A 26,010-nucleotide genomic window follows, 5' to 3' on the forward strand; every position below is an offset into this window, starting at 1 on the left:
TGACACGTTTTCATGGTTTTTATTCCCAGGATTTTCATAACTAATATATAAGACTGGAAAATCACCTGGGTATAATTTTGATTAGTACTTTAGCTTATTACTACAGTCATAATATTATATGCGATATTCACACTGTAAACGTTTATCAAAACTTACTCAAACAGAAAGTTCATATAATAGTCAATGGCACAAAATCAGCCTAGAGACTGCCAATGGGGGGGGGGGGGAGAGAGAGAGAGAGAGAGAGAGAGAGAGAGAGAGAGAGAGAGAGAGAGAGAGAGAGAGACAGACAGACAGACAGACAGACAGACAGACAGACAGACAGACAGACAGACATACAGACAGACAGAAAGACAGACATACAGAAATAGAGAGAGGGAGGATATGGGGCTGCGTATTTTAGCTATTATATTGACAGTAATGCAGTACTTTTGTTTAATTCGCACAAAAATAAGAGCCCCCCCCCCTACAAAAATGGGAGCCCGTACACCTCTGTCTACTACTGGGACTTTATTGGTCTTCGTAATTATCTGTGTAATAAGCAAAAGAGAGAGATAAAGAGATATACGAGCCCCGTTCCACGAAGCGATCTTAGCTCTAAGATCGCTTTAAGTACATAATGAAGCTTTTTTTATGCATTGCATAAGGATGTATTTTAATATGAATTTGTGTATGTACGTATTTCTGTGTCGGGTGCGGATTTTATCCTTTGTTACAAACAGATCTAGCGGAATGTCGTAATGGTCATACGTTAAATGGCAATCATTTAAAATTAGCCTTGACTTTTTTATTATCAAGATGTCGGATTTGACTAAACACTCCCATTTTTGGACTGAGTCAACAACATGATGTTGTTGTTTTTCCATTGCGCAATAACGGACATGTAGATGTTTAAATACGGTTGGTAGTAGTGGAACGAGTTATTGTTGACATTCAACTCACACAACTCATCGGAACTCACACAATACGAATACAACTATTACAAGTGTCTTACAAGCGAACACATGGGGTAAGCTAAATTTTATTTAAGTCTATTTTACACATTTACCCACCAATATCTGACATTGTAAAGGAACTTCCCAAGGATACGTTTGCTTTCTGTTTTGATGTGTGTAAAGTGTAAATTGTTATCAGTCTACCCTCGGAGAGAGTGAGAGAGAGAGAGAGAGAGAGAGAGCAGAGAGAGAGAGAGAGAGAGCTAATAGAGAGAGAGAGAGAGAGTGCAGGGAGGGAGGGAGAGAGAGAGGGGGGTGAGAGGGAGAGAGAGACAGAGAGAGAGAGAGAGAGAGAGAGAGAGAAGGGAGGGGAGGGAGGGGAGGGAGGGAGGGAGAAAATGCGGGAGATACAGATAGAAATTTATCAACGAGAGATAGAGGGGGTGTCACTTCTGTACAAAAGAGATAATGCTCGAACTCTGACCCAGAGGGGGGGGGGATTTAGGGAGGGATAAAAATCTCAGGAGATACATATATCTCTATCATTTTTGCCCAGAATTTAAATTTTGAGAGCCCTAGTGTGGAGAGAGAGAGAGAGAGAGAGAACATCAGAGAGAGAGAGAGAGAGTTATCCCCCATAGACGAGAGAGAGAGACAGATTAGAATGCGGTTAAATACAGAAAGAAAAGAAAGCTAGGGGGTGTGTTTTTATATGACCCTTTATTTTTTGTGAATGCGGGCTATTACACCAGTGTGCTACTACTGTAAGATGAGAGGGGACGGACGGACGGAAGTAGACAGACAGCGCAAGGTATTCATGGAGGAGTGTAGATACTAGAGATGGGAGGGATAGAGAGAGAGAGAGTTTACTGAGAGAGAGAGAGAGACAGGTGTATCCTATTTCAGACAGACAGACAGACTGACAGAATATGTTTTATAGATAGAGAGAGGGAGGATATGCTGTGTATTTTAGCTATTAAGTATATTGGTAGTAATGCAGGTACTTTTGTAAAACTTCATTGCAAATTTTTGTTGACACGATTTCCCCACCCCCCTACAACAATGGGAGCCCGTACGCCTATGCCTATCGAGACTGTTGGGTAAGGTTGTTTGTAGGCCTATTATCTTTTTTTAAATCAGAGTCTGATAAAGAGATTATGATCCCCGTTCCACAAAAGACGATTTAATTACTAAGATCGCTGACAGGTACATAATTAAGTGAAAAAAATATTGCATAAATATGTATTTATTTATGAATTGAGTCATGTGCGTACCCTGTGTCGCTTCCGGATTTTATCCTTTTTTACAAACACAATCTAGCGGAATGTCGCAAACTAATACGTTAAAAAACCATTTTTAAAATTATACCTTGACTTTTAATAATATAAGTTGAGACACATTTGACTAAACACTCGGGGGGGGGGGGCCATTTTTGGACTGAGTCACAACATGACACACACACACACACCATTGCACACACAACGGACACACACATGTTTACACACACTGGTGGTAGTAGTAAAATACGAGTATAACGAACTGCAAGGGAACAGGAACATCTGTTCGGAACTCACAGTAGTTCGTTGTAATAATTTACAGAAGTTAGCCGCGACACATGGGGGAAGTCTAAATTTTGGATTTTTCTAATTTTACACATTTACCCACCAATATCTGACATTGTAAAGGAACTTCCCAAGGATACGTTTGCTTTCTGTTTTGATGTGTGTAAATTGTTATCAGTCTTCTCGGAGAGAGAGAGAGAGAGAGAGAGAGAGAGAGAGAGAGAGAGAGAGAGAGAGAGAGAGAGAGAGAGAGAGAGAGAGAGAGAGAGAGGGGAGAGCGAGAGAGCGAGATAGGAGGGAGGGAGAGAGAGAGAGAGGGGGAGAGGGAGAGGGAGAGAGAGAGAGACACAGAGAGAGAGAGGGAGGGAGGGAGAAAATGCGGGAGATACAGATAGAAAAGAAAGAGAGATAGAGGGGGAGGGATGTAGAGAGAGATAATGCGGGAGAGAAAGAGAGAGAGAGAGAGAGAGAGAGAGAGAGAGAGAGAGAGAGAGAGAGAGAGAGAGAGAGAGAGAGAAAGAGAATGCGGGAAATACAGATAGAAAAGAAAGAGAGATAGAGGGGGAGGGATGTACAGAGAGATAATGCGGGAGAGAGAGAGGGGGGGAGAGAGAGAGAGGGAGGGAGAAAATGCGGGAGATACATATAGAAAAGAAACAGAGATAGAGGGGGAGAGAGAGAGAGAGAGAGAGAGAGAGAGAGAGAGAGAGAGAGAGGAGAGAGAGAGAGAGAGAAGAGAGAGAGAAAAAGAGAGAAAGAAAATGCGGGAAATACAGATAGAAAAGAAAGAGAGATAGAGGGGGTGGGATGTAGAGAGAGATAATGCGCGGGGGAGAGAGACAGAATGAGAGAGAGAGAGAGAGAGAAAGAGAGAGAGAGAGAGAGAGCGCGCACGATAGACAGAGAGAATGACAGAGAGAGAGACAAACAGAGAGAGAGCACGATAGACAGATAGACAGAATGACAGAGAGAGAGACAAACAGAGAGAGAGAGAGAGAGAGAGAGAGAAATTTTTTTTTGATGGAGAAGTACCTATAAACGAGAAAAAGATGACAATAATTAATTTGTTTTTTCTTGACAGCGTTCTAGCCGTTTTCGTCGCACTGCTAGCGTGTTCGCATGCTTACAGAGACTTCCAACTACAGTTGCCAAACGGAGACAACGTGCCCCACCCATGCAAGAAGAACTTCGTCTGGAAGGGACTTGGTCATCTTAACGCATTAGGTGGCGGCAGTCTTAACCCATTTGGTGAAGATTTTAAACGAGCAAGCAAGGTATGTCTAACAGTGTTCCAATGATCGCTTAGAATCGAACACTGAAAGGTTGGGTTATAACAATATGAAGATCGATTATGAACTTTTGTAGCGATTGGCGTAAAAAACCCAGTTAACTAATTATTTATACTGTCGAGATGTATGAAATCTGTTGATGAGGTTTGAAGTTATATGCATCATATGTCCTTAAACAAAACGGATGTTGACAGTGCATTAAAGGTACAATTTGCAGGGTCTAAGTCGTAGCGTCTACCCATAGTTCCTATAATTCAAATTCTTCCAAATATATTGAATTATAACCGATTGTAGGCCTATAATCAAAGTCCATTAGTGGGTGTGTGACAAAATATTTGTGATAGCGAAGACTTTATGATTTTATTTTTTGATTTTTTTTTTTTTAGAAATGGAAAAAAATATCTGTGTTAGATTGTGATGGCGACGATATATCCAATTAAGGTTTAAGCTGTCTGTCCAGCACCGTGGGTTAGTGAGAGAGAAGAGAGTTTAGTGGTCTTACATCTACCCACTGAGTCGTTAAAACTCGTTCTGGAGTCTGGTGTCGGTACCGGGCTGCGAACCCAGTACCTATCAGCCTTACGTCCGATGGCTTAACCACGACACCACCGAGGCCGGTGCGACGACTTTAATTATCAACTACTTGGGGGTTTTTTTCTTTCTAGAAATGGACAACAGCTCTGTGTGAGAAGGATTCTGATGGCGACGGACTGACGAACGGACAAGAGCTTGGCGATCCTGAGTGTGTATGGGCACCCAACGACTTTCCAAGCAGATTAAAAAACATCACTCATCCAGGTAGATATTTTTAAAATGATAGTCTCACCATACCATAGAATGAATGAATGAATGTTTAACGACACCCCAGCACGAAAAATACATCGGCTGTTGGGTGTCAAACTATGGTAATGCAAACAAATAAAGTGATGATCAACATCAATATAACAATTCAAGATTTAAATAAAAACAGTGTAAAGAACTGTGCAAAAATACAAATATCACAGATAGATACTGACTTTTACTAAAAATTTCAATTGTACGGTATTGGCCATTCTCAAAGACAATGTTACACTCCTGCACCACGGTGAGGTTACAGCACGCGCAGGGGCCATACCATAGAATACCATTATGAAACCAAAATGTAAAAACAACCACAGTTTTTCATTGATTTACCCACAAGAGTTAGAAATAAAAGAACCATTTGAAGGTATTAAATCAGTTCCCAACCTACTGGTCTCCAAACTAAGCTGAATGACGAAAATAAGTTTTCCCCTTTATGTCGAGCAATATACCTTCTGCTCCAGCGTTTGGTTTCTACATATCACAACTTCTAAGATACCTTAATGGGTAGGTGTAAGACCACTACACACTCTTCTCTCTCACTAACCACTGACAGCTAGCAGCTAACGCACGGTGCTGGACAGACAGCCCAGATAGCTGAGGTGTGTGCCCAGGACCGTAATTGGATATAAACTCGTTGTATTAAAATAACGCCAAATCGATCTAGGTCACAGAAGTCGTTCCATTAAGGTTATGATGTCCATGAACTCCTGAGGACATACAAAACGTTTTATGGTAGACATTTGGAGGCTATATCTATTAAATACGGATGCTATTCCATATTTTGAACTTATGAATGTTTTGTGAAACTCTTGCACATTTATTATTTTTAAAGAATGTAGTAAAAAAAGAGAAAGAAACTGTTTGTATTGAAATGCAATTTATTTGTGACCGAGTTGGCCAATGAATATTGATGTTGTTCAGGAATATGCACTCCGTTTTATGGTAGACATTTGGAGGCTATATCTATTAAATACGAATGCTATTCCATATTTTGAACTTAAAGTTAATTTGTGACCGAGTTGGCCAATGAATATTGATGTTGTTCAGGAATATGCACTCCGTTTTATGGTAGACATTTGGAGGCTATATCTATTAAATCGGATGCTATTCCATATTTTGAACTTACAGTTAATTTGTGACAGAGTTGGCCAATGAATATTTGTGTTGTTCAGGAATATGCACTCCATGGGATGATGACAAGTGTAGAGGAAAGAACGACTGGGTGAACTGTGAAGCGACGGAGTTTGAATGTGACGCTGTCAAAGAACCAGGTAACTGTTTTCTTTAATGTCAGTACGTCTGTGTATGTCATTACGAAGTGACAGAGTGTGAATGTGACGCTGCCAAAGAACCAGGTGAATATTTTCTTTAGCATGCCATTCCTTGTTAATGTCAATACGTTTGTGTATGTCACTATGAAGCGACAGAGTTTGAATGTGACGCTGCCAAAGAACCAGGTAAATATTTTCTTTAGCAAGACATTCCTTGTTAATGTCAATACGTTTGTGTATGTCACTATGAAGCGACAGAGTTTGAATGTGACGATGAAGTATGTCATTATGAAGCCACAGAGTTTGAATGTAACGATGAAGTATGTCATTCTGAAGCCACATAGTTTGAATGTGACGCAGCCAAAGCACCAGGTGAATATGTTCTTTATCATGCCATTATTTGTTGATGTCAGTACGTCGTTGTATGTGACGCTGTCAAAGAACCAGTTGATTGGCATGCCATTCCTTGTTAATGTCAATACGTCAGTGTATATGTTATGATGTTACCTCATGTCATAATGTTGTTTCACTTGACATGAGCGGATTTTTTTTTTTTTTAATTGTATATGGTTCTTTCATGTATACATGTTCTTTCACTTGACAGACGTGCAAAATGTTACATTACGGTTTCCGAAGACCCGTATACCCGCGAAAGAGACGACCTATGCCTGTATGACCTTTGATCTACCTCAAGATGGCGACTACCACGTGATTGCCACGAAGCCCTTCATTGACAACGTGGACGTTATCCATCATATGCTTCTATACGAATGCATGGATGGTGGTGAGATACCGCTTCATATGTAAACAAAGACTCATTTTCCATATTTTGTTTTGTTTTCATCTATCATATCTCTGACTCTCTGTCTCTGTCTCTCTCTCTCTATCTCCCTCTCCCTCCCCCCCCCCCCCCCCTCTCTCTCTCTCTCTCTCTCTCTCTCTCTCTCTCTCTCTCTCTCTCTCTCTCTCTCTCTCTCTCTCTCTCTCTCTCTCTCTCTCTCTCTCTCTGATACAGATATTCGGGCGAAATATGCTAACCTGAGATATTTCCATCATTCTACCCTCAAAATTAGTTGTAATCCATGTAAACATGCGTAGCGATGCGTTTGCAACCCTATATTGCTGTTTGGTAATGATGCTAATATGAATACATGTTATTATTCAGATTCAGGCATTTTCTTTTAATTCGGGCAAAAGCCTGTACGCTTATGATACTTTTGGGAGCCAGTTTTCCTTCATGACCCCCCACCACTGACATGAAATATTCTATTTTTCCCAGTACCAGCAACAAGCAGCCCGGAACACTGCTATATGGCAAATACCCAGTGTAGGTATGTTATGGGTATCTGGGCGGTCGGCTTCCCGGGAGAGTGTCTGTATAAAGAACAAGGATTTCGCATTGGCACGAACGGCACGAAGACCGCTGTTCTACAGGTAAGCACGTACTTGCCATTCAGTACATAAAATCTAGTAACTCACGAGTAATACATGTTTTAAGGTACTGCCGTACGCCCGGGTTATTTGCCACTCGGTACACAAAACCTAGTAGGCCCTAACTCACGAGTAATACATGTTTCATGTTACTATCTTACGTTTCAAGGCCAATGGCTTTGGCAAATGTTTAGTTTTAAGAGGTCTGCATTTAATATTGTTTTGTACTTCTTTTGACATGTACATTGGACCAGACCTGCATTTTATATTGTTTTGTACTTCTTTTGACATGTACATTGGACCAGACCTGCATTTTATATTGTTTTGTACTTCTTTTGACATGTACATTGGACCAGATCTGCATTTTATATTGTTTTGTACTTCTTTTGACATGTACATTGAACCAGGCCTGCATTTTATATTGTTTTGTACTTCTTTTGACATGTACATTGGACCAGACCTGCATTTTATATTGCTTTGTACTTCTTTTTGATAGATACATTGGACCAATCCCAACAAGAGAGATGATTTCACCGATTCTTCCGGTATAACCCTTTTCTACACCGCCAACCGCCGGAAGTACGACGCTGTGACCATATTTGTTGGTCAAAGGTGGCTGGAAATCCCTCCCGGAGAACCACGCGTCACCGAAGTGGGTACTTGTACTGGAGAATGTACACGGAGAATACTCAAGGGACCAGTCTACGTGACTCGTGGTATAAATCACATGCATTACTTGGGTACGACTTTACATTTTTACTCTTGTGTATTACTAATGTCGCCCCTACCCCTCCCCCCCCCCCCGCCAAAAACCCCCCATAATAATAATAATTAAAAAAATCTGAAGCTGGGGGTCAGGATATACTTTGCCCCAGAACCAGTTACAAATTTGCAGGGCTCTATTTATCTTTTGTTTGGAAAATTCACCAGAACATAGTTGATATTAAATCCATCTTGACAGTCCAGTGTTTTTGCACCACCAAATAGGCACTATGTAATGCATATGGCCTGACTCGTTTTCTGAAATATGCCAAATTAAAATTTTAAGATTTATTTTTTTAACAGGCATTGAGCAAAAAGTGGAACTGTTCCGCGGAGATAAGAAGATAAAAGTTCTAACAGACGATCCGCTCTACAGCTACGACTCGCCTGTCGTTCACGAGTAAATATTTTGATATTACAAACTTCCTGCAACCCGACGAATACGGTTACAGTTATCTACTCGTCATGCTATGGTCACACTCTCAAGGACGGCCATCCCGGATTACTATGGATTCAATCCGGGATTATCAGGGAATATCCCCAGTAATCCGTAGTAATCCGTGTTGGATCCTTGATCATACGTAGGTGTGGTTCCAATCCGTACTGGTTTTCTGAACGTGCTAAAAAAAACTACTACGGATGGAAATCCGTTCTTAACCCGTACTAAACCCGTATCAACCCTTACTTATACGTACCTATCCCTACTAAACCGTTTTAACCCTTACTAATACGTAATAACCCTGCATAGAGTACCATGCCACAGCCTCGGTCACACTATCAAGGATCAGGACGCCGGGTTAGCCACGGATACGATCCGATATCATTCGTGACAATCCGTTGTGGTCCGTACTAAACTGTACCGATCCATAACGATCTGTAGCGACCCGTAGCGCTCCCCGTTGTCAACTAACCCCCTATCCTTAATAATCCTTGGTTTATCCGTCGAAAACCATAGTTAAACCGTGGTGCATCCGTGGGGGATCGCGGATAGACCATTATCCGGGGCCATCCGTGAGGTTTTCATCCGTCGTGGATCCGGCCAGACAATCTTTGACAGTGTGATTGGGGTTTAATCGTAAGTCCTTACAAAATGACACGCTTAACAGTTATATGACTCACTCGACGTTTATAAGTAAATATTTTGATATCAGAGATTTGCTGCAACCCACTAATACGGTTATGGTTATTCATTCGTAATCACAATTCCTTACAATTGACACATTTTACAACTATATGACTAACCCGTTGTTCATGAGTAACCACTTTCAAGCTAACTTGCGATGAGGACAGACGTCTCGCCATGTACTCTCGAGTTAACCCCCACTGAGTTACGGGAAGCTACTTGAGTATTGCATCACGTACATCGGGTCACGGGCTTCCGTGACTTTGATGTACGGCGACGCGATCATACAGAAGAGGATGAGAGGAAAAGCGCGCCAGGAACGGCACGGGGTGGGGGGGGGGGGGGGGGGGGAGCAAAACTGGCGGCTCAACCGCCAGCGGCGGTCCCTTCTGCGACGCCGCCGAGAAAACCAGCTACGCCGGAACCGTCGACCACCGAGAGGGACAGACTCAACGCCGCGGTGTGTGAGACGCCCCGCAAAGGCCCGCCATCGCTGACCACTACGTGGCCCAGACAGAACTGGCCTGTATCCCCGGTACTGCCAGTCGTCAAGCCACCGGCCCGATCAGCCGCCGTTGGAAAGAGGAAGGCCGTCGCTCTGCTGAGCGACCAACCTGACAAAGCCCGGCCTTCTCCAACACCCGCACCGTCCCCCTCCGACTCGGAAGCCGTCTGGAAAGTTTAGATCGGGAAAATCAGGTCCGGCTTCCTGAAGTTCGTGCAGGGGGACACCTCGGATCCGGCATCACTTTAGTGAAACCAGAGTTAAAACAACTGCCTGATAGAAGCGCTTACAAGCTACACACCATCAAATCTACAGCCGGCAAGACGGGTTGGTACTAACTCAGCGCCGAGAAGGAGTCTACCGACAAGCGGTCCTGGTTAGAGAGATGGATAGCCACACCATCCACAGGATCGTCAAGGCTCTTTTCGGCAACGACTACAGGAGTGTCATAACCATCCTCGCCGACCAGAGATGGAAGCACTTCATCCCCGCCTTTCCCGGTTCTCCGCTCATCGGTTCGCCGTAGGCCAACGGCCTTAACGAGGCCACTCACGTGGACATATAGATCGGACTTTAAACATTTAGACCTTCGTTCAAAATTTTATGTCGAAATTACTTCTTTTTTAAAAATATTATTAAATAGTCCGATCCTCTCTTCTTTCTCTTATTTATTTTTGGACTGTCCTTCTAAAATGCTCCAAATTATATAAATATTCGGCCGAGCAGTCAAAATTCTGCCCATTTTCAACACTACCCCCTCCCCCCCCCCCCCCCCCCCCCCCCCACACACACATCCCGAGTCAGGCCACCAATCTTATCGGGATGGGCGTGTTCGAAACCCTAGTGGTATATGGGCACGTTAAACTAGTTATCATCATCATCATCATCATCATGAGTAACTATTTTGATATTAGAAACTTCCTGCAACCCAACGAATACGGTTACGGTTATCTACTCGTAATCGTAATTTCTTACAAATGACACGTTTAACATCTGTATGAAACACCCGTGGTTCATGAGTATATATTTTGATATTGGAGACCTCCTTCATCCGGATGGATACGTTTACCGTTACGGTTATTTACTCTTAATCGTAAGCAGTGATATTTGAGACAAATACTATGTTTTGCAACGATTATGGTTACAATGGTCCATCAAAATGGAAATTAAAATTGATGACATGCCAGACTTGTTTTAACATTTTAAACGATATCAACTCCGAGTGTTCTATTTACCCAATGAAATAAATCAGACACAAAGAAAAAGTTTTAGACCTAGTTATATCATGTACATTATGTTGCATTCAAATTCTGAATGTGTTCAATATAGCAATATATATATAGATTATCCCTTGACTGATCTATCTATCTATATATATACATGTATATATATATATATATATATATATATATATGTATATATATATATGTATATGTGTGTGTGTGTGTGTGTTTGTGTGTGTGTGTGTGTGTGTGTGTGTGCGTGCGTGCGTGTATGTGTGTGTGTGCATATATATGTATATGTATGTGTTAATATATATATATATATATATATATATATAGAGAGAGAGAGAGAGAGAGAGAGAGATATATATATATATAGAGAGAGAGAGAGAGAGAGAGAGAGAGAGAGAGAGAGAGAGAGAGAGAGAGAGAGAGAGAGAGAGAGAGAGATTAGTGCAGTTTGTTAAACAAGGGGTCGTGACTTAAATTGAAACCGAGTGCGGTGTAAGGATGCGGACGTGCCTTCGCCCATCAAAAACAAAAGTATTTGATTTGCTTCTGTCTTTATTCAGGTACGAGGAACCGGTCGAGATTCAGCTAGGAGATCATCTGAAGACAACTTGTGTGTTTCGCTCTCTTTCCAAGAATAAAACGACATACTGGGGTTTCGGCTCTTACGAAGAGATGTGCTTTGGACTGCTGACGGTGTATCCCAAACATAACATCATCAATGACTGCGTTTCCTGGAAAAACATCTCCTTCTGTGACTTCACGAACATGTACAGTGCCTGTACCAACAACTCCATCGCGGGCTCAACCGACTACGCAGTGGCCATTCGCAAAAAGGTACGGTAGCACTGGCGTAGGAAGCAGCGATGTTTTATTAAAATATGTTTATGTGAATGTATATAATATATATAATATATATATATATATATATCAGTGTTCTAGCTAGCAATAAATAGAGGGGCGCTGCGCCCTGCCCGCGTTTTGCGCCGCCCTGTCGTATTTGTTTCCGTACCTGCCCTAATTCATTGTCAAATAAAAATACAAAATCTTGCTTTCCTCTCAAAGCGTGTACAGTGTTGTTACGAGTCTGAATTCCCAATTATAAAACGTTTTACAATACATTGTTTGGCCAGTTGTGAAAGCCGATAGCAGTAACGTGTTATGTTTTTTCTTCTTCTATTGTTAGTCGATATAACTGCAGACGAGCGGACAGGCAGTCTTACAAAGCTTGAATGCGAAGTAATCCTCACACCGTCACGCACATAACCACACACCAAACTGGTGTCAGTAGTCCTTATCAGTGACACATTGATTGCATCTTTATAATATGGCACAAAGTAAACTAGCAACACTGGTTATTTGGTCTATGTAGGTATAACTGTGTTTTGTTAAAAGCATGCCTGCTATTTAATGAAATCTATCTAGACCTTGACATGCAATAATAGCCGTTTTTAAATGCAGTGAGCAACTTGTTACAAATATATCTTTATGTCAATGTTTTAAAATATTTTTTAGTTTTTTTAGGTTTTTTTTAGTTTTTTTTTTTTCTAATCATTCTCTTTTCTTTCTTTTTTTCATTTCTTGATTTCTTTTAATTATTTCATTTATTTATTTTAAATTACATTAGGGCATGATATTAAATGGTATAAATACTATATATAATAGAAAAAAGAATAGGATTTTTTTAGGTGATCCAACCTTTTGTAAAACATTTTAATAGTTAAAGTTTGATTTTATTTAACGACACCACTAGAGCATTTTAATTTATTAATAATCGGCTATTGGATGTCAAACATTTGGTAATTTTGAAATTTAGTCTTAGAGAAAAACCCGCTATTTTTTTCCTTTAGTAGCAAGGAATCGTTTATATACACCATCCCACAGACAGGATAGCACATACCACGGCACATACCAGTCGTGTTGCACTGGCTGGAACGAGATTTTTTTAATAGTGTCTATATTTAATATATTAGTACAATAATATTGCATTCGGCGATGAATGTACTGTTTCATCAAACATCCAAATTTAAGAACAATAAATTTGGGTTTAGAAATTGATTGCCCCCCTCCCTCCAAAACGTTTTGTAAATTAAAACCAGCATAGATATTTCTACATATACATGTATGATATTTATGAATGTAAAATATTCGATCATATCCAGCACTTGCCTCAAAAATAAGATTTTTGCGTTAAAAATGCCCTACAATTAAATTAGCGCCCTACCCCATCAAAATCCTAGCTAGAACACTGTATATATATATATATATATATATATATAGTCAGACCTCGTTACTTCGACATTTACACCATGTCGGGTACAATCGGACATCAGTGTTATTCTGTTCATTTGATTGAATTTGAAGTTTTGCTCGAGCACGGGGGGGGGGGGGGGGGGGGGGGGGGGGGCGATTGCTCCCGTCTCGTACGGTTATGATAACCCTGATCGAACAACTTCTGTCCTATAATGCTATGTCGTTATTTGAAATATGCATACAATGAGCATGCCCTAAGGTAAGTTGCGATATGTAGACACCAAAAGCTGGAGCAGAAGGTATATTGCTCGACATCAAAGGAAAACTGACTATTGGAAAATTGAAGTCGTCCCTTTTGTCATACAGCTTAGTTTGGAGACCAGTGTCGCTTTGAATCTGCATGCATAGATCGAGGTTGAAAACTAATACCTTCAGATGTTTCTTTTATTTCTAACTCTAGTGGGTAAATCAATTGCAAGGTAATCCGTAATCCTGCTATTATTGAATAATATAAAGAAAGAAATGTTTTATTTAACGACGCACTCAACACATTTTATTTACGGTTATATGGCGTCAGACATATTATGGTTAAGGACCACACAGATTTTGAGAGGAAACCCGCTGTCGCCACTACATGGGCTACTCTTCCCGATTAGCAGCAAGGGATCTTTTATTTGCGCTTCCCACAGGCAGGATAGCACAAACCATGGCCTTTGTTGAACCAGTTATGGATTACTGGTCGGTGCAAGTGGTTTACACCTACCCATTGAGCCTTGCGTAACACTCTCTCAGGGTATGGAGTCGGTATCTGGATTAAAAATCCCATGCCTCGACTGGGATCCGAACCCAGTACCTACCAGCCTGTAAACCGATGGCCTAACCACGACGCCACTGAGGCCGGTCTGAATAATATAAGATCATCAGCATAGTGGAAAGTAAAGTAAAACGTTTTAGCCAGATTCCTTTGTAGCCTTCACATATTTATAGCTATAACGTCACTATAAACGATCCACCGCATTTGTCCAAAAACTAAAACCATAAAAAGTAAAGTTTGTTTTATTTAATGACGCCACTAGAGCACATTGATTTTTTTATCTTATTATCGGCTATTGGACGTCAAAGATATGGTCATTCTGACACTGTTTTGTTTAGAGGAAACCCGCTGTCGGCACATAGGCTACTCTTTTACGACAGGCAGCAAGGGATCTTTTAATTGCGCTTCCCACAGGCAGGATAGCACAAACCATGGCCTTTGTTGAACCAGTTATGTATCACTGGTCGGTGCAAGTGGTTTACACCTACCCACTGAGCCTTGCGGAGCACTCACTCAGGGTTTGGAGTCGGTATCTAAAACCATAAGATATATAGGTTGGTGGACTTGAGTCGAACCAGCGTCAGCTGTGAAAACTACGTGTATTTTTTTTATCATTTAAATAAAGTGGGTTGATAAAAAGTTCAACATGAAACCATTCCTCCAAAACACCTATAAAACATGTATATAGCGTCCATTTTAATTTTATTTTAACCTCTTCCATGGTTACATTTATACAATTTAATAGAAAACGGGTCATAAATGTGTAAAAATTTTCTCGTAAAATGTATTCCTACTTTAATATGCTAAAATGAGTTGCCAAAATGACATTTATGTGTATTTTGTTTTCATCTGGATAACATTGAATATCAGGTGCGTGTGCAGCAAATTTAGGGTGGGGTGGGGGGGGGGGGGTGGTGTCTAGACTTGACAACCGAATTTTATAGAGGGAGGGGGTGGAATCACGCTTTTCCTGAAAAATATTGAAAAAAGAAAATTTGCTTGATCATGGAGGTTTTTTTTTACTCATCCCCCTCCCCCCCCCCCCCCCCCCCCAACAGGCGCTTGAATATAATGAATGTGTTATTCATCATGTTTTCAAGTATTCAAGCATAACTGCGGGGCGGGGGGCTTAGCCCAGTGGTAAAGCGCTTGGCTGATGCGCGGTCGGTCTTGGATCGATTCCCGTCTGTGGGCCCATTGGGCTATTTCTCGTTCCAACCAGTGCACCACGGCTAATGTATCAAAGGTCGTGGTAGACTATGTGCTATCCTGTCTGTGGGATGGTGCATAATATAAAAGATCCCTTGCTGCTGATGGAAACATGTAGCACGTTTCCTTTAAGACTATATGTCAGAATTACCAAATGTTTGACATCCAATAGCTGATGATTAATAAATCAATGTGCTCTAGACTAGTTGTGTCGTTAAGTAAACCAATCTTCAATGTTTAACTCCTCCCTTTCCTAGCAAACCCTTTAGAGCAATATACTAAACATCTTGGCTATTTTGTGACAACTGTCGTCGTCATTTGTAAGTCAAATCAGCTCATTATTTGGCAGGGCTGCAGAAAGTACTCGCCCGCTCGTCAAATGCGAGTAAAAATTCTGACGTACGAGTTTAAAAATGCAACTACTAGCCCGACGGGCTACCTGTCTTTTTGATTTGGTTTGCCACGTGATGTTGATCACTTACCAAATGTTCTTAAGCATGTTTTGTCAATATATCTCTCAATATATAATTTGAAGTGAAAACACTGTATATTATAATATTGTTAATAAATATATTGTAGAAATTCTGGCGGGCTAATAAAGTTTAGTTGGTTCTGGTCCGGCAGGCTAGTTAAATATTTTCCATTTCTGCACCCCTGATTGTGATTGGTTAATTCCATTCTTTTTCCTGGATCAAATGAAAAGCCAATGCCGTCATTAGAAAGTGACGTCATTAACAATTGGAACATGCCAAGTTGACGGTTCAAAGGTCAAAAATGACATTTGCGGGATCAAATAGACAATAACACCCGCAAATCTAAACACTCCATTATGGTTAAATCTCCTAATTGCCTCCTCTTTTACCGCCTCCAACGCTACTTTATGACGTCATGTTTAACTCTGAACGATCGCAGCCCAGCAAAGCCTACGAGATTACGAATAATATTATTTCGCTTCATTTAAAGCAAAAAACTAATTTCCACATTGATTCTTGCACTTTTTTTTCGTGGTGGTGTGCAATGGCGGATCCAGAAAATCCATTTAGGCGGGCCCCAGTAACATGAGGCGGAATACCAATGGAACTTTGGGGGAGGTTTGGAGGGGATCGTAAAAAAAATAAAAAAAATAATATATAGGCTAATAAAATTATAACCGTCGCACAATTTAGGGGGGCCCCGGGCCCCTGCCCCCACCCCCAGATCCGCCTCTGGTGTGTGTGTTTTTTTGTTGTTTGTTTTGTTTTGTTGGGTTTTTTTGTTTTGTTTTGGGTTTTTTGTTTTGGGTTGTTGTTTTTTTTTTTGTTTTTTTTTTTTTGGGGGGGGGGGGGGGGGGGGGGCGGGGGCGGGTAAGCAACACCACGAGAATTTACACCCACGATAATAAAGGATTTTACAGTATTTAATACTGATCGTGTTTTGTTTTTTTGTCACAGGTGCTGGATAATTGCAACGTCTTCGGCGGCTGCAGATCCGAGTGCCCGGCTGTTCTGGCCGACGTCAGAAAGGAACCCTGTCTAGCAGGCGAGCTCGGCGAGTACTCTCTTATGGAAATGTCGCGGTCTAGGAACATGGATCTGATGAAATTCGCCTTCGCCATGCGTTCGTGTGACTGCCCTAGAGACCAATCCTTTGAGCACGTGGTGCCCAACAGTGGCGCCACCTTCCGCGCTTTAGTCTTTTCAGTTTTGTCATTAGCAGCTTTTGTTCTTGTCATCCAGTAGACTTAGGTTATCTCTCATAATGTCTGCATACCAACAACGCTACAATTATGTTTCAGGGCCGTACCCTCCGGGCAATTGCCCCCCCCCCCCCCAAAAAAAAAAAAATCAAAACAAAATCTCACTTTTTGTTTTAACTCCAGAAAATAGCAGGGTAGGGTTTAATTTGTACAGTGTTTCATTTGTTTGTAGTGTCCCCCCCCCCCCCCCCCCCCCCCCGGATTTTTATCAAGGTACGGCCGTGTATTTCCTACAAAAAAGATTAAAGTTGAACCATGTATCGTGCTAGAAATCTGTTGAATGATACTGGATAGAAGTATGAGACAAATGAAGTTGTTTTTCTTGGGGGTTTTCCGTCCAGCATTACTTAGATTATTGGTTGAAATAGGAAGATGGGCCAAGCTTAGTCCGGGTTAAATTGTTTTCACGAAAAAGACAAAGAGTGATAGCCCACTTAGTATTGAAGTTATGTTTTCTTCCTCTAAACTACATGTTCCTTTATATTATGTATCTTGTGCTATGTCTATTAAGCCCATGTGCTATGTCAAAGTTGCAATAATGGCGGTTCCCGGCAAAAAATATTTGTTAATTTTTGCTTTGAAACATAAAGTTTATACCTTCAGCTATATATGCCTAATGCATTTTTAAAATTGCAACCAAATAATTCCACTATTTTATGCGTACACATTCAACACTACGTTTTCCCCCTTTGCAGACAACTGACAGAGATGGGCCCGAGGTCCACTTTCACATCCACAAAGAAATTATTAACGTAGAAAACCCAGCATTTAAAAATATTATTTTTAGGGCAGTAGTGGGGGAATTCTACCCGGACGAGGTTCAAATATATACTGACGGGCCCAAGGACCCCACCACTGGTAGAGATGGAATGGCCGTTATTATTAAAAAATTTGGCAATTTTGATAAACCGATAGTCTTTAGGGCGAGACTTACAAATAATGTATCGGTTTATACTTCTGAACTTTTGGCCATTCTATATGCGTTGATGTGGATTAAGACACATCATAAAAATACCAGCCCTAATAGATATGTGGTCTTCTCGGACAGCCTTAGTGCCTTGCGGGATATCTCTGGCAGTGACAGTGTTCGACCCGAAATTGTTAAAAATATTACAAAATTTTATTATAAACTGGTCACCAATAATATTAAAGTCGTCCTCGAATGGGTCCCTGCTCATGTCGGCAATGAGCTGACCGATGTCAACGCTAAAAAATGTTTGTTGGACAAGATCGGTGTCTCTGTTTTGTATAACTATAGACTTAGTGAAATTTGTTCGTATAATAGCGGAACTACACTTTGGTCGTTTGTGGCAAACCGAACGGGACCACAACACCAGAGTGTGGCACTCCTATATTAAACCAAAGGCTACCACACCTGGGCCAGTTTCTTTTAATATTAAAGCCACTAAAATAATTACAAGGCTAAGATTGGGTGTAACCGTTGGTCTTAGTGTTATCAAATTTAAAATTGGCAAATCAAATACACCCAACTGTTTAGTGTGTAAGAAAATTGAGAATGTAAATCACTTTTTTGGTAGAATGCACTAAACATAAACAAATTAGACTGAAACTGGAAAATTTCTTTAAAATAAATAATATTCCTTTTAACTCCTTTAATTTATTAAATCCTCCTCCAAAAATTCATAAAGTAATAGACAGGTTGTTGATAGCCTTTTTTTACAATCTAAAGTATACATAAATTGTACTCAATCACTATAAGTTCCCTTCCCCCGTGGGTGTGGTATGACTCACTGATGTGGTGCGGGGCGCTCGGGGAGTGAGAGATATTATTTATATCTGTAGTTATTGTTATCTAATTATTTAATTTTTGTTTCATAGGGCAGGCGTATTTTACCTCTACATTTAAACTAAACGTCTTTTACCCTTATTTTATTTTATTTTTTATTTTTTATTTGTTTTAAAGTAAAATATAATTCCTTGCTGACACAGGTGCTGTCCTTTATCCCTAACCCGAATATTTATTTTTATACTTTTATATATTGTTAAGGGGGTTGATCTTACATTTATCATAGATCTAATAGCCCACGGGCGTGGCCCTCTTCGTCTGGAATATGCCACGCCAGGCCGCTTGTTAAAATAATATTCATTTAAATCTTTTTAAATATATGACTATAAATTGTATGATATAAATGTTTTTAATTTTGTAATAAAAATATACATTATATTTATATTCATATTTTTATAATTGGTGTTGGTGTTATATGTGTATGTGTGTGAATGTGTCAGCCTCAGGTATGTAGGGGGGGGGGGGGGTGTTGTTACCTGGCAGTGACCTACTCCACTCGCAAGCTCGACCATTTATTGTTTATAATTTATCAATTTATAATTTGATGTTTTTCTTTTTAATTTATTAGGTTTTAATCTGTTTTCTTATTTTATCTTGTTTTTAATATTATTGAAATAAAAAGAATTGGGAAAAAAAGTAGTTTATTTTATTTAACGACGCCACTAGAGCACATTGATTTTTTATCTTATCATCGGCTATTGGACGTCTAAAATATGGTCATTCTGACAGGGGAAACCCGCTGTCGCCACACCGACTACTCTTTTACGACAGACAGCAAGGAATCTTTTATTTGCGCTTCCCACAGGCAGGACAGCACAAACCATGGCCTTTATTGAACCAGTTATGGATCACTGGTCGGTGCAAGTGGTTTACACCTACCCATTAAGTCTTGCGGAGCACTCACTCAGGGTTTGGAGTCGGTATCTGGATTAAAAATCCCATGACTCGACTGGGATCCGAACCCAGTACCTACCAGCCTGTAGACCGATGGCCTAACCACGACGCCGATAAAAAAAAGAAAAAAGAATTGGCTGTCGGAGCGCAGATGTCGCTGCCTTGGTGCGGTTTTTATGTTGGGTTTTTTTGCCTCGTGTGTGCCGGCTTCCGGGTGGGTTCTCGTGTTGAAAACGTCTTGAGAGACTCCGGAATTAGAGGGCATAGCGGTTGGGCTGGCTGGGGGGGGGGGGGGGGGGGGGGGGGGGGGGGGGGGGCATCCCACAGGAAAAGGTAGGTTAAGCGCTTAAGCGTAGACGGTTTTCACCGTGGGGAGTGTCAGAAAATATCCGCGGGGGTTTCCCTGTTCCCCTTACCCGCTCCTGGCGGGTCACACCGTGGTTCCCAATAGGCCTGGTGTCCCTCCCTTTCTCCCAACCACTAAATAACTTCCTGTGGCTTTGGCCTAACCTCCTACCTTAACCTCTTTACCTCCCCAAGGGCTAAGGTAAAATATACATTTTGTTTATTTTCTTTTTGGCTGCCTGCTCTTAAATTAAGCGCCAAAAATGTTATTAATTTATTTTTATTTGGATTTTTATATTATTAATAATTTCGAATTGCGCAAACAAAATACTTAAATTCCCCTATTATATTTTGGTTTAAAAATCAAAATTGTCCCGTAATTTTTTTGTCTCGGAGCCGGCCCCTAGCCTCCAGAGACGGGCCCCGGGATAGACATGCTTGAAACCTCTGTGGTATAGGAGCATGTTAAAATATTAAAGTAAACTCAAGACAAAGATGGTAACCATGCTATATTTAGCCACAAATTATTCGGGAAACCCCTCTTGTCGTCCAGTACAAGCCTTTAAAACAAATATTATTCTCGAGTTAATTATGGAAAGATTGTGTGGGATCGATTAATTTGTAGTTATATATTACAAATAAATGTGAAAATAACAAAATATTGTGGTTTTAACTTTGACATAGGACCTTTAACTCGAATTATATTTTGTTTGTTATTCTTATTCTTATTTGTATTATATGCAAGGTAGGTAGGTAAGTAGCAGTGGCGGATCCAGAAAATCAATTTTTGGGGCCGGTCTCAATGACATGAGGCAGAATGCTAAGGGAACGTTGGGAGAGGTTTCAAGGAGGATCGTAAAATAAATAAATAAAATTAATATATAATAAAATTATAACTGTCGCAAAATATAGCAGAGGGGAGGGCGGCGGACCCCTGGGACCCACTAGACCCGCCTCTGACAAGTTTTACGTGCTCATATACCACAGGGGTTTCGAACACGCAATTATATGTAAAATGCTTTCTATAAAGTAATATCAATTCTGTGTGTGTGCTTGTATTCTCTTTAACACCAATGAGGATAGGGTAAGTTCTAAGATTAGAGTCATACTGTGTGGGTCTATGTGTCTATAAGACGAAGGCCTAGTGAACCATTCCCAAAATGAGGTCCAGAAGATTCGTACTATTAAACATTCCCAAAATAAATGAACGAGTTTCCTTTTCCTTGCTACTAAGATAACACAACTATTAGTACATGTATTTGTATGACTGGTAACCTTTGCATGATTAGTATGTGTTTACAATTATACCACAGTATTTTATAGCAATAAACTATTATCATTACAATTAGCCAAGATACCAGCCATTATTACAATGGAACAGTCGGAATTCTATTGGTAATGGTGAGGGGAAGATTAAAATGACACAACCTCCATGTAGAAAACGCGCTAAATAGAAATTGTTCATATTCCAACTGCGCATACGCGAGTTCCTTAGCAACTCTTTGACGCCAATAGCGAACTTGGGCCCAAAATACACCGGATCTGGGTCTGAGAATGGCGAGTATGGTACCAGTCCAAAATGAAACACATTGAATCGAATGTGACAAAACACAGTGTCTGTGCTGGCGTCAACTACAGATCTGGCAACAGACGTCATAGAACATGCGCTATATTTTCATACTGCCAGACTGGCAGCTGCGCAATGTTGGGACTCAGATGTCAAAATACAACAATCTTTGCCACTCGCCAGACACAGACCTGGTGTATTTTGGGCCTTACGCAAGATTACGAGAGGACGTATTCAATAGGCGATTGGTCACGCGACCGTAAACCGGTAGAACAATTTTTTTTAAATAAATGTATAAATAAAACTTGGGTCCATTTCATGAATAATATTACCAGTAAGTATGTATGAAAAAAAACCACCCAAATATTAGCAAATGCTAATAAAATGAACATGTTATGATCCTTTCTTTCTTAAGTACTCAAATACTAGGCCCGTTGCCCTAATTAAATATGTAAAACAGACATATAAATATAGGTATGTATATATACATATATATAAATGTTTATTTAGTTCGGACATAAAACAATTTGTAGTTTACTTCAGATTATACACTGCTTCATTGCTGAGGGACACATTTTATTAAGAAAAAAATAACTTGTAGCTAATTCCATAGTATGAAAAAAGCCGTTCCCCATGGGACGGACTATAGACTGGATTTCATGGCAGTTAAAATGGCTGCCATGAGCCAAGATAGATTCAAAAATATGAGTCCAAGCAAACAGACAACACATGACTAGTCTGTTAGTATCAAATTTGTGCAGTTCCAAAAAAGGTTTTTGAGTGGGGTTTCAGAAATTTCAGACAGTGTTCTTTCCAGAGGGTGTACAAGAAGTGAAAAATGTCCTTTGTGACCGTCATGCACGCCATTTAGTGCATGCTCATTTATCACAAACAATAATATGTACAATATTTTATTATAAATCAGCTATATACACTGAAATTTGTCTTCTTTCTTCAGCCTTCATCCCTGCTCAAAAGTGATGATTCCAACACCCAAACAAGTCTGTCACTTCCGTTCCTAAATACATCCACTGACCTGCAAGTATCATCCACAGTTGCTTTCACTAACATCCACTAACCCGCAGTCATCACCCACAGTTGTACTCACTAACATCCACTAACCCAGAGACATCATCCACAGTTGCACTCATTAACATCCACTAACCCACAGTTGCACTCACTAACATCCACTAACCCGCAGTCATCATCCACAGTTACTCTCAAACACATGTAAATCTGCCCTTCTCACCCACCCACCATCCCCAGTCACTACCAAGTACCAAGTGCCTTGTTCACTCTCAAACACATGTAAATCTGCCCTTCTCACCCACCCACCATCCCCAGTCACTACCAAGTACCAAGTGCCTTGTTCACTCTCAAACACATGGAAATCTGCCCTTCTCACCCACCCACCATCCCCAGTCACTACCAAGTACCAAGTACCTTGTTCACTCTCAAACACATGTAAATCTGCCCTTCTCACCCACCCACCATCCCCAGTCACTACCAAGTACCAAGTGCCTTGTTCACTCTCAAACACATGTAAATCTGCCCTTCTCACCCTCCCACCATCCCCAGTCACTACCAAGTACCAAGTACCTTGTTTACTCTCAAACATGTAAATCTGTCCTTCTCACTCACCCAATATCCCCAGTCACTACCATGTGTCTTGTTCTATCTCAGATCAGTTTCTCATCACCCCCACTCCCTTCCATTTGCCTCCACATCCACTCTCTTCCATTTGCCTCCACATCCACCCCTTTCCATTTGCCTCCACATCCACCCTCTTCCATTTGCCTCCACATCCACCCTCTTCCATTTGCCTCCACATCCACCTCCTTCCATTTGCCTCCACATCCATCCCCTTCCATTTGCCTCCACATCCTCTCCCACCCCCTTCCATTTGCCTCCACATCCACCTCCTTCCATTTGCCTCCACATCCACCCCCTTCCATTTGCCTCCACATCCAATCTAATTAAAATTAGCTCCACTGGTCTCACCAGCATTGTGTGGACTCCCATGTCCAGGTGACATTTCATCTATAAATAACAATTTAAATATCGACCAATTACACTTCGCCTTTTATAGCGTTATTCGAGAGCATACAAATTCTAAAAATATCGAGCGAGACTATTTAAGCAATAGGCAAACTTGTTGGTCTATTTCAACATTGAAAAACAGGGGGAAAAGTGTAGTAATAAACTCTGGATTGTATACTAGTATAAACAGATTTTATGGCTATACCATCACAGTCTTTTTTTCATCTTGAAACAAATTTTATATAAAATTTTATATTGAAATTAGTTTCCGGCATACTTCGTAATTCACCCGAATCATTTCGTATACCCTCAGCATAATCCCGAATGTTTTCAAATTCTTTTCAAATCACTGGCATGATTTTGCAAGTAAGGTTTTGATTGGTCAAATGAAAGGTCAACTGGATATGAGCTCCAATGGGCTGCTGTTAGATCCACATGTAATAGTGGAGCTAATTTTAATTAGATTGCTCCACATCCACCCCCTTCCATTTGCCTCCACATCCAACCCCTTCCATTTGCCTCCACATCCATCCCCTTCCATTTGCCTCCACATTGTGCGTGTGTCAGACACTGAACTGCTGGAGCTGAGAGAGGATGTCAGGATCCACCTGGTCCATGAGCCGACCGAACACGGCTTGACCGTGAGCCTGCTGACACTGCTTGAGCTGCGACATCACGTAGTCCTTCAGGGAAACCGTGTGCACAGGGTCCTTTCTGGCAAGCTGTAAACAGTTAAAATAGTTTGTTTTCTTTAACGTCACCACTAAAGCACATTGATTTATTGTCAACTATTGGATGTCAAACATTTGGTAATTTTGACATATAGTTTTAGAGAGAAAACCCGCTACATTTTTCCATTAGTAGTAAGCGATCTTTTATATGCACCATCCCACTGACAGGATAGCACATACCATGGCTTTGATATACCAGTCGTGCACTGGCTAGAATGAGTGTTCCCTGTGGTAAAGACTATAGTTAATGACGTAGGATATGGGATTTATCCTGCGAAGGTAAGAAGGGGAAATTATGTGATCTTTTGTCCCATTCAGCTTGAACAGGATAAAGCCGCTATCTTACGTAATTTACTAGTTATTATTACCCCAGCAGGCACTCATAACTGGGGAAAAAAAAAAAAAAATTCTCACTGACAAATTATCATGCATTGGTTTAACGTACACTACTATTGGATGATTTGACGCCAACAAACCAATCACTTTGTCGGTACTAAATGTGATGTCATCACGATTTGGCAAAGCACACACAATGACGTCACGTAGTTTAAAGCGTTTGCGTTTACATCTTTCTGGTTTCAGTCTTAAACTTGTAATAAAATGGTAGTTTAACCTCCCCCCCCTGCTCAAGGCGAAAAAATTTCATATCCCGATCTTTAATGTAATTTCTTTCCAAAAAAATGTGTTCAGAAAGCAGCTCGGCTAGCCAGAAAACACCTCAGAATAGCCCTAGAAAGGGTCAATTTTTCAAAATTTTCCAGACCCCCTGCCACGGGCTTCGCGCCTGTGGTGATCGCGGTGTCGGGCTTCGCCAGACACCTCGACCCCCCCCTGCAAAATTTCCAGCGCACGCCCCTGATCTCTGCATGTGATGTCTTTGCTTTAATCGATCATCATAATTAATCGGCCAGTAGAAACAGTTATTGCAGGATAAAAGTAAATAATATGGAACAAACAATTCATAATGATTGTAATGGCAAAATATGGCTGGTGCACTAATTACACATAAGGAACTGAAAAACAAATGGAAATAATTTGTCCAATCAAAATTATTTAAAAGTTTTAATATAGGAAAACAATAACAACAACCCCCCCCCCTCCACCCCCCTCCTGTGAATTGTTAAGTCATCTCGAATGATGTTGTGGACTGATTTGAATATGCAGATACATATATTTACTATGATACTAAGGTTCAGGGCCCTGTTTTACAAAGCAATCTTTATGCTAGGATCACCTTTAGTGCAAAACTACCGTATATTATTACCCATATGGTTAAAAGTATCTTGGTACATATCAAAGAGATACATCCCACTAGAATGTAAAGTGGGACGTAACATTTCGTGACGTCATCAATTGGCACACTACCTTACAGGAACGTCAACTAAACGATTAAGATCAATTATGGGTAATAAACAGGATATTAAACTCGCTACCATTCCGTGTCATGGTTATGTCTCTTGCGAAATAGTTTTCATTGTCATAAAGCCTGTGACAACTGAAAATTATATCATTCAGGATATACACATGATACAAAATGGAAGTTTGTTTAATATCCTATAATTCTTGGATACAGGCTTTCAAAGCTATCTTAGTGCTATAATATTGTTAAACTATCATATCAGGTGCGTGTGCAGGATTTGTAGCAGAGGTAGGGGGTTCTAG

At 40.6% G+C, this 26,010-nt stretch overlaps 2 protein-coding genes across 3 annotated transcripts in view; one reads left to right on the forward strand and one right to left on the reverse strand.

Moving 5' to 3' along the window:
* The first annotated feature begins 762 nt into the window (after positions 1-762).
* LOC121384577 lies at positions 763-17,063 on the forward strand. Its single transcript, XM_041515037.1, has 10 exons — positions 763-1,009; positions 3,579-3,771; positions 4,452-4,584; positions 5,802-5,900; positions 6,505-6,684; positions 7,180-7,334; positions 7,828-8,071; positions 8,397-8,493; positions 11,517-11,790; positions 16,660-17,063. Exons 1-10 carry the CDS (start codon positions 1,005-1,007, stop codon positions 16,945-16,947), a joined length of 1,668 nt encoding a protein of 555 aa, XP_041370971.1. The 5' UTR covers positions 763-1,004; the 3' UTR covers positions 16,948-17,063.
* A 6,902-nt stretch (positions 17,064-23,965) lies between these two features.
* LOC121377962 (importin-11-like) overlaps positions 23,966-26,010 on the reverse strand; it is a 43,289-nt gene continuing 41,244 nt past the window's right edge. For both annotated transcript variants that reach the window (XM_041506065.1, XM_041506060.1), the window contains exon 26: positions 23,966-24,339. In XM_041506065.1, the coding sequence (XP_041361999.1) occupies positions 24,181-24,339 (159 nt within the window). In that variant the 3' untranslated portion in view covers positions 23,966-24,180. The remainder of the gene's footprint in view (positions 24,340-26,010) is intronic.

This window comes from Gigantopelta aegis, chromosome 2 (genome assembly GCF_016097555.1).
Source record: "Gigantopelta aegis isolate Gae_Host chromosome 2, Gae_host_genome, whole genome shotgun sequence".
Lineage (NCBI taxonomy): Eukaryota > Metazoa > Mollusca > Gastropoda > Neomphalida > Peltospiridae > Gigantopelta > Gigantopelta aegis.

Excerpts from the sequence above, each read along its gene's own strand:
- LOC121384577 (XM_041515037.1), top strand. Across the intron at positions 5,901-6,504 it reads TGACGCTGTCAAAGAACCAG|ACGTGCAAAATGTTACATTA; the intron begins GTAACTGTTTTC and ends TTCACTTGACAG. Across the intron at positions 7,335-7,827 it reads CGAAGACCGCTGTTCTACAG|ATACATTGGACCAATCCCAA; the intron begins GTAAGCACGTAC and ends TCTTTTTGATAG.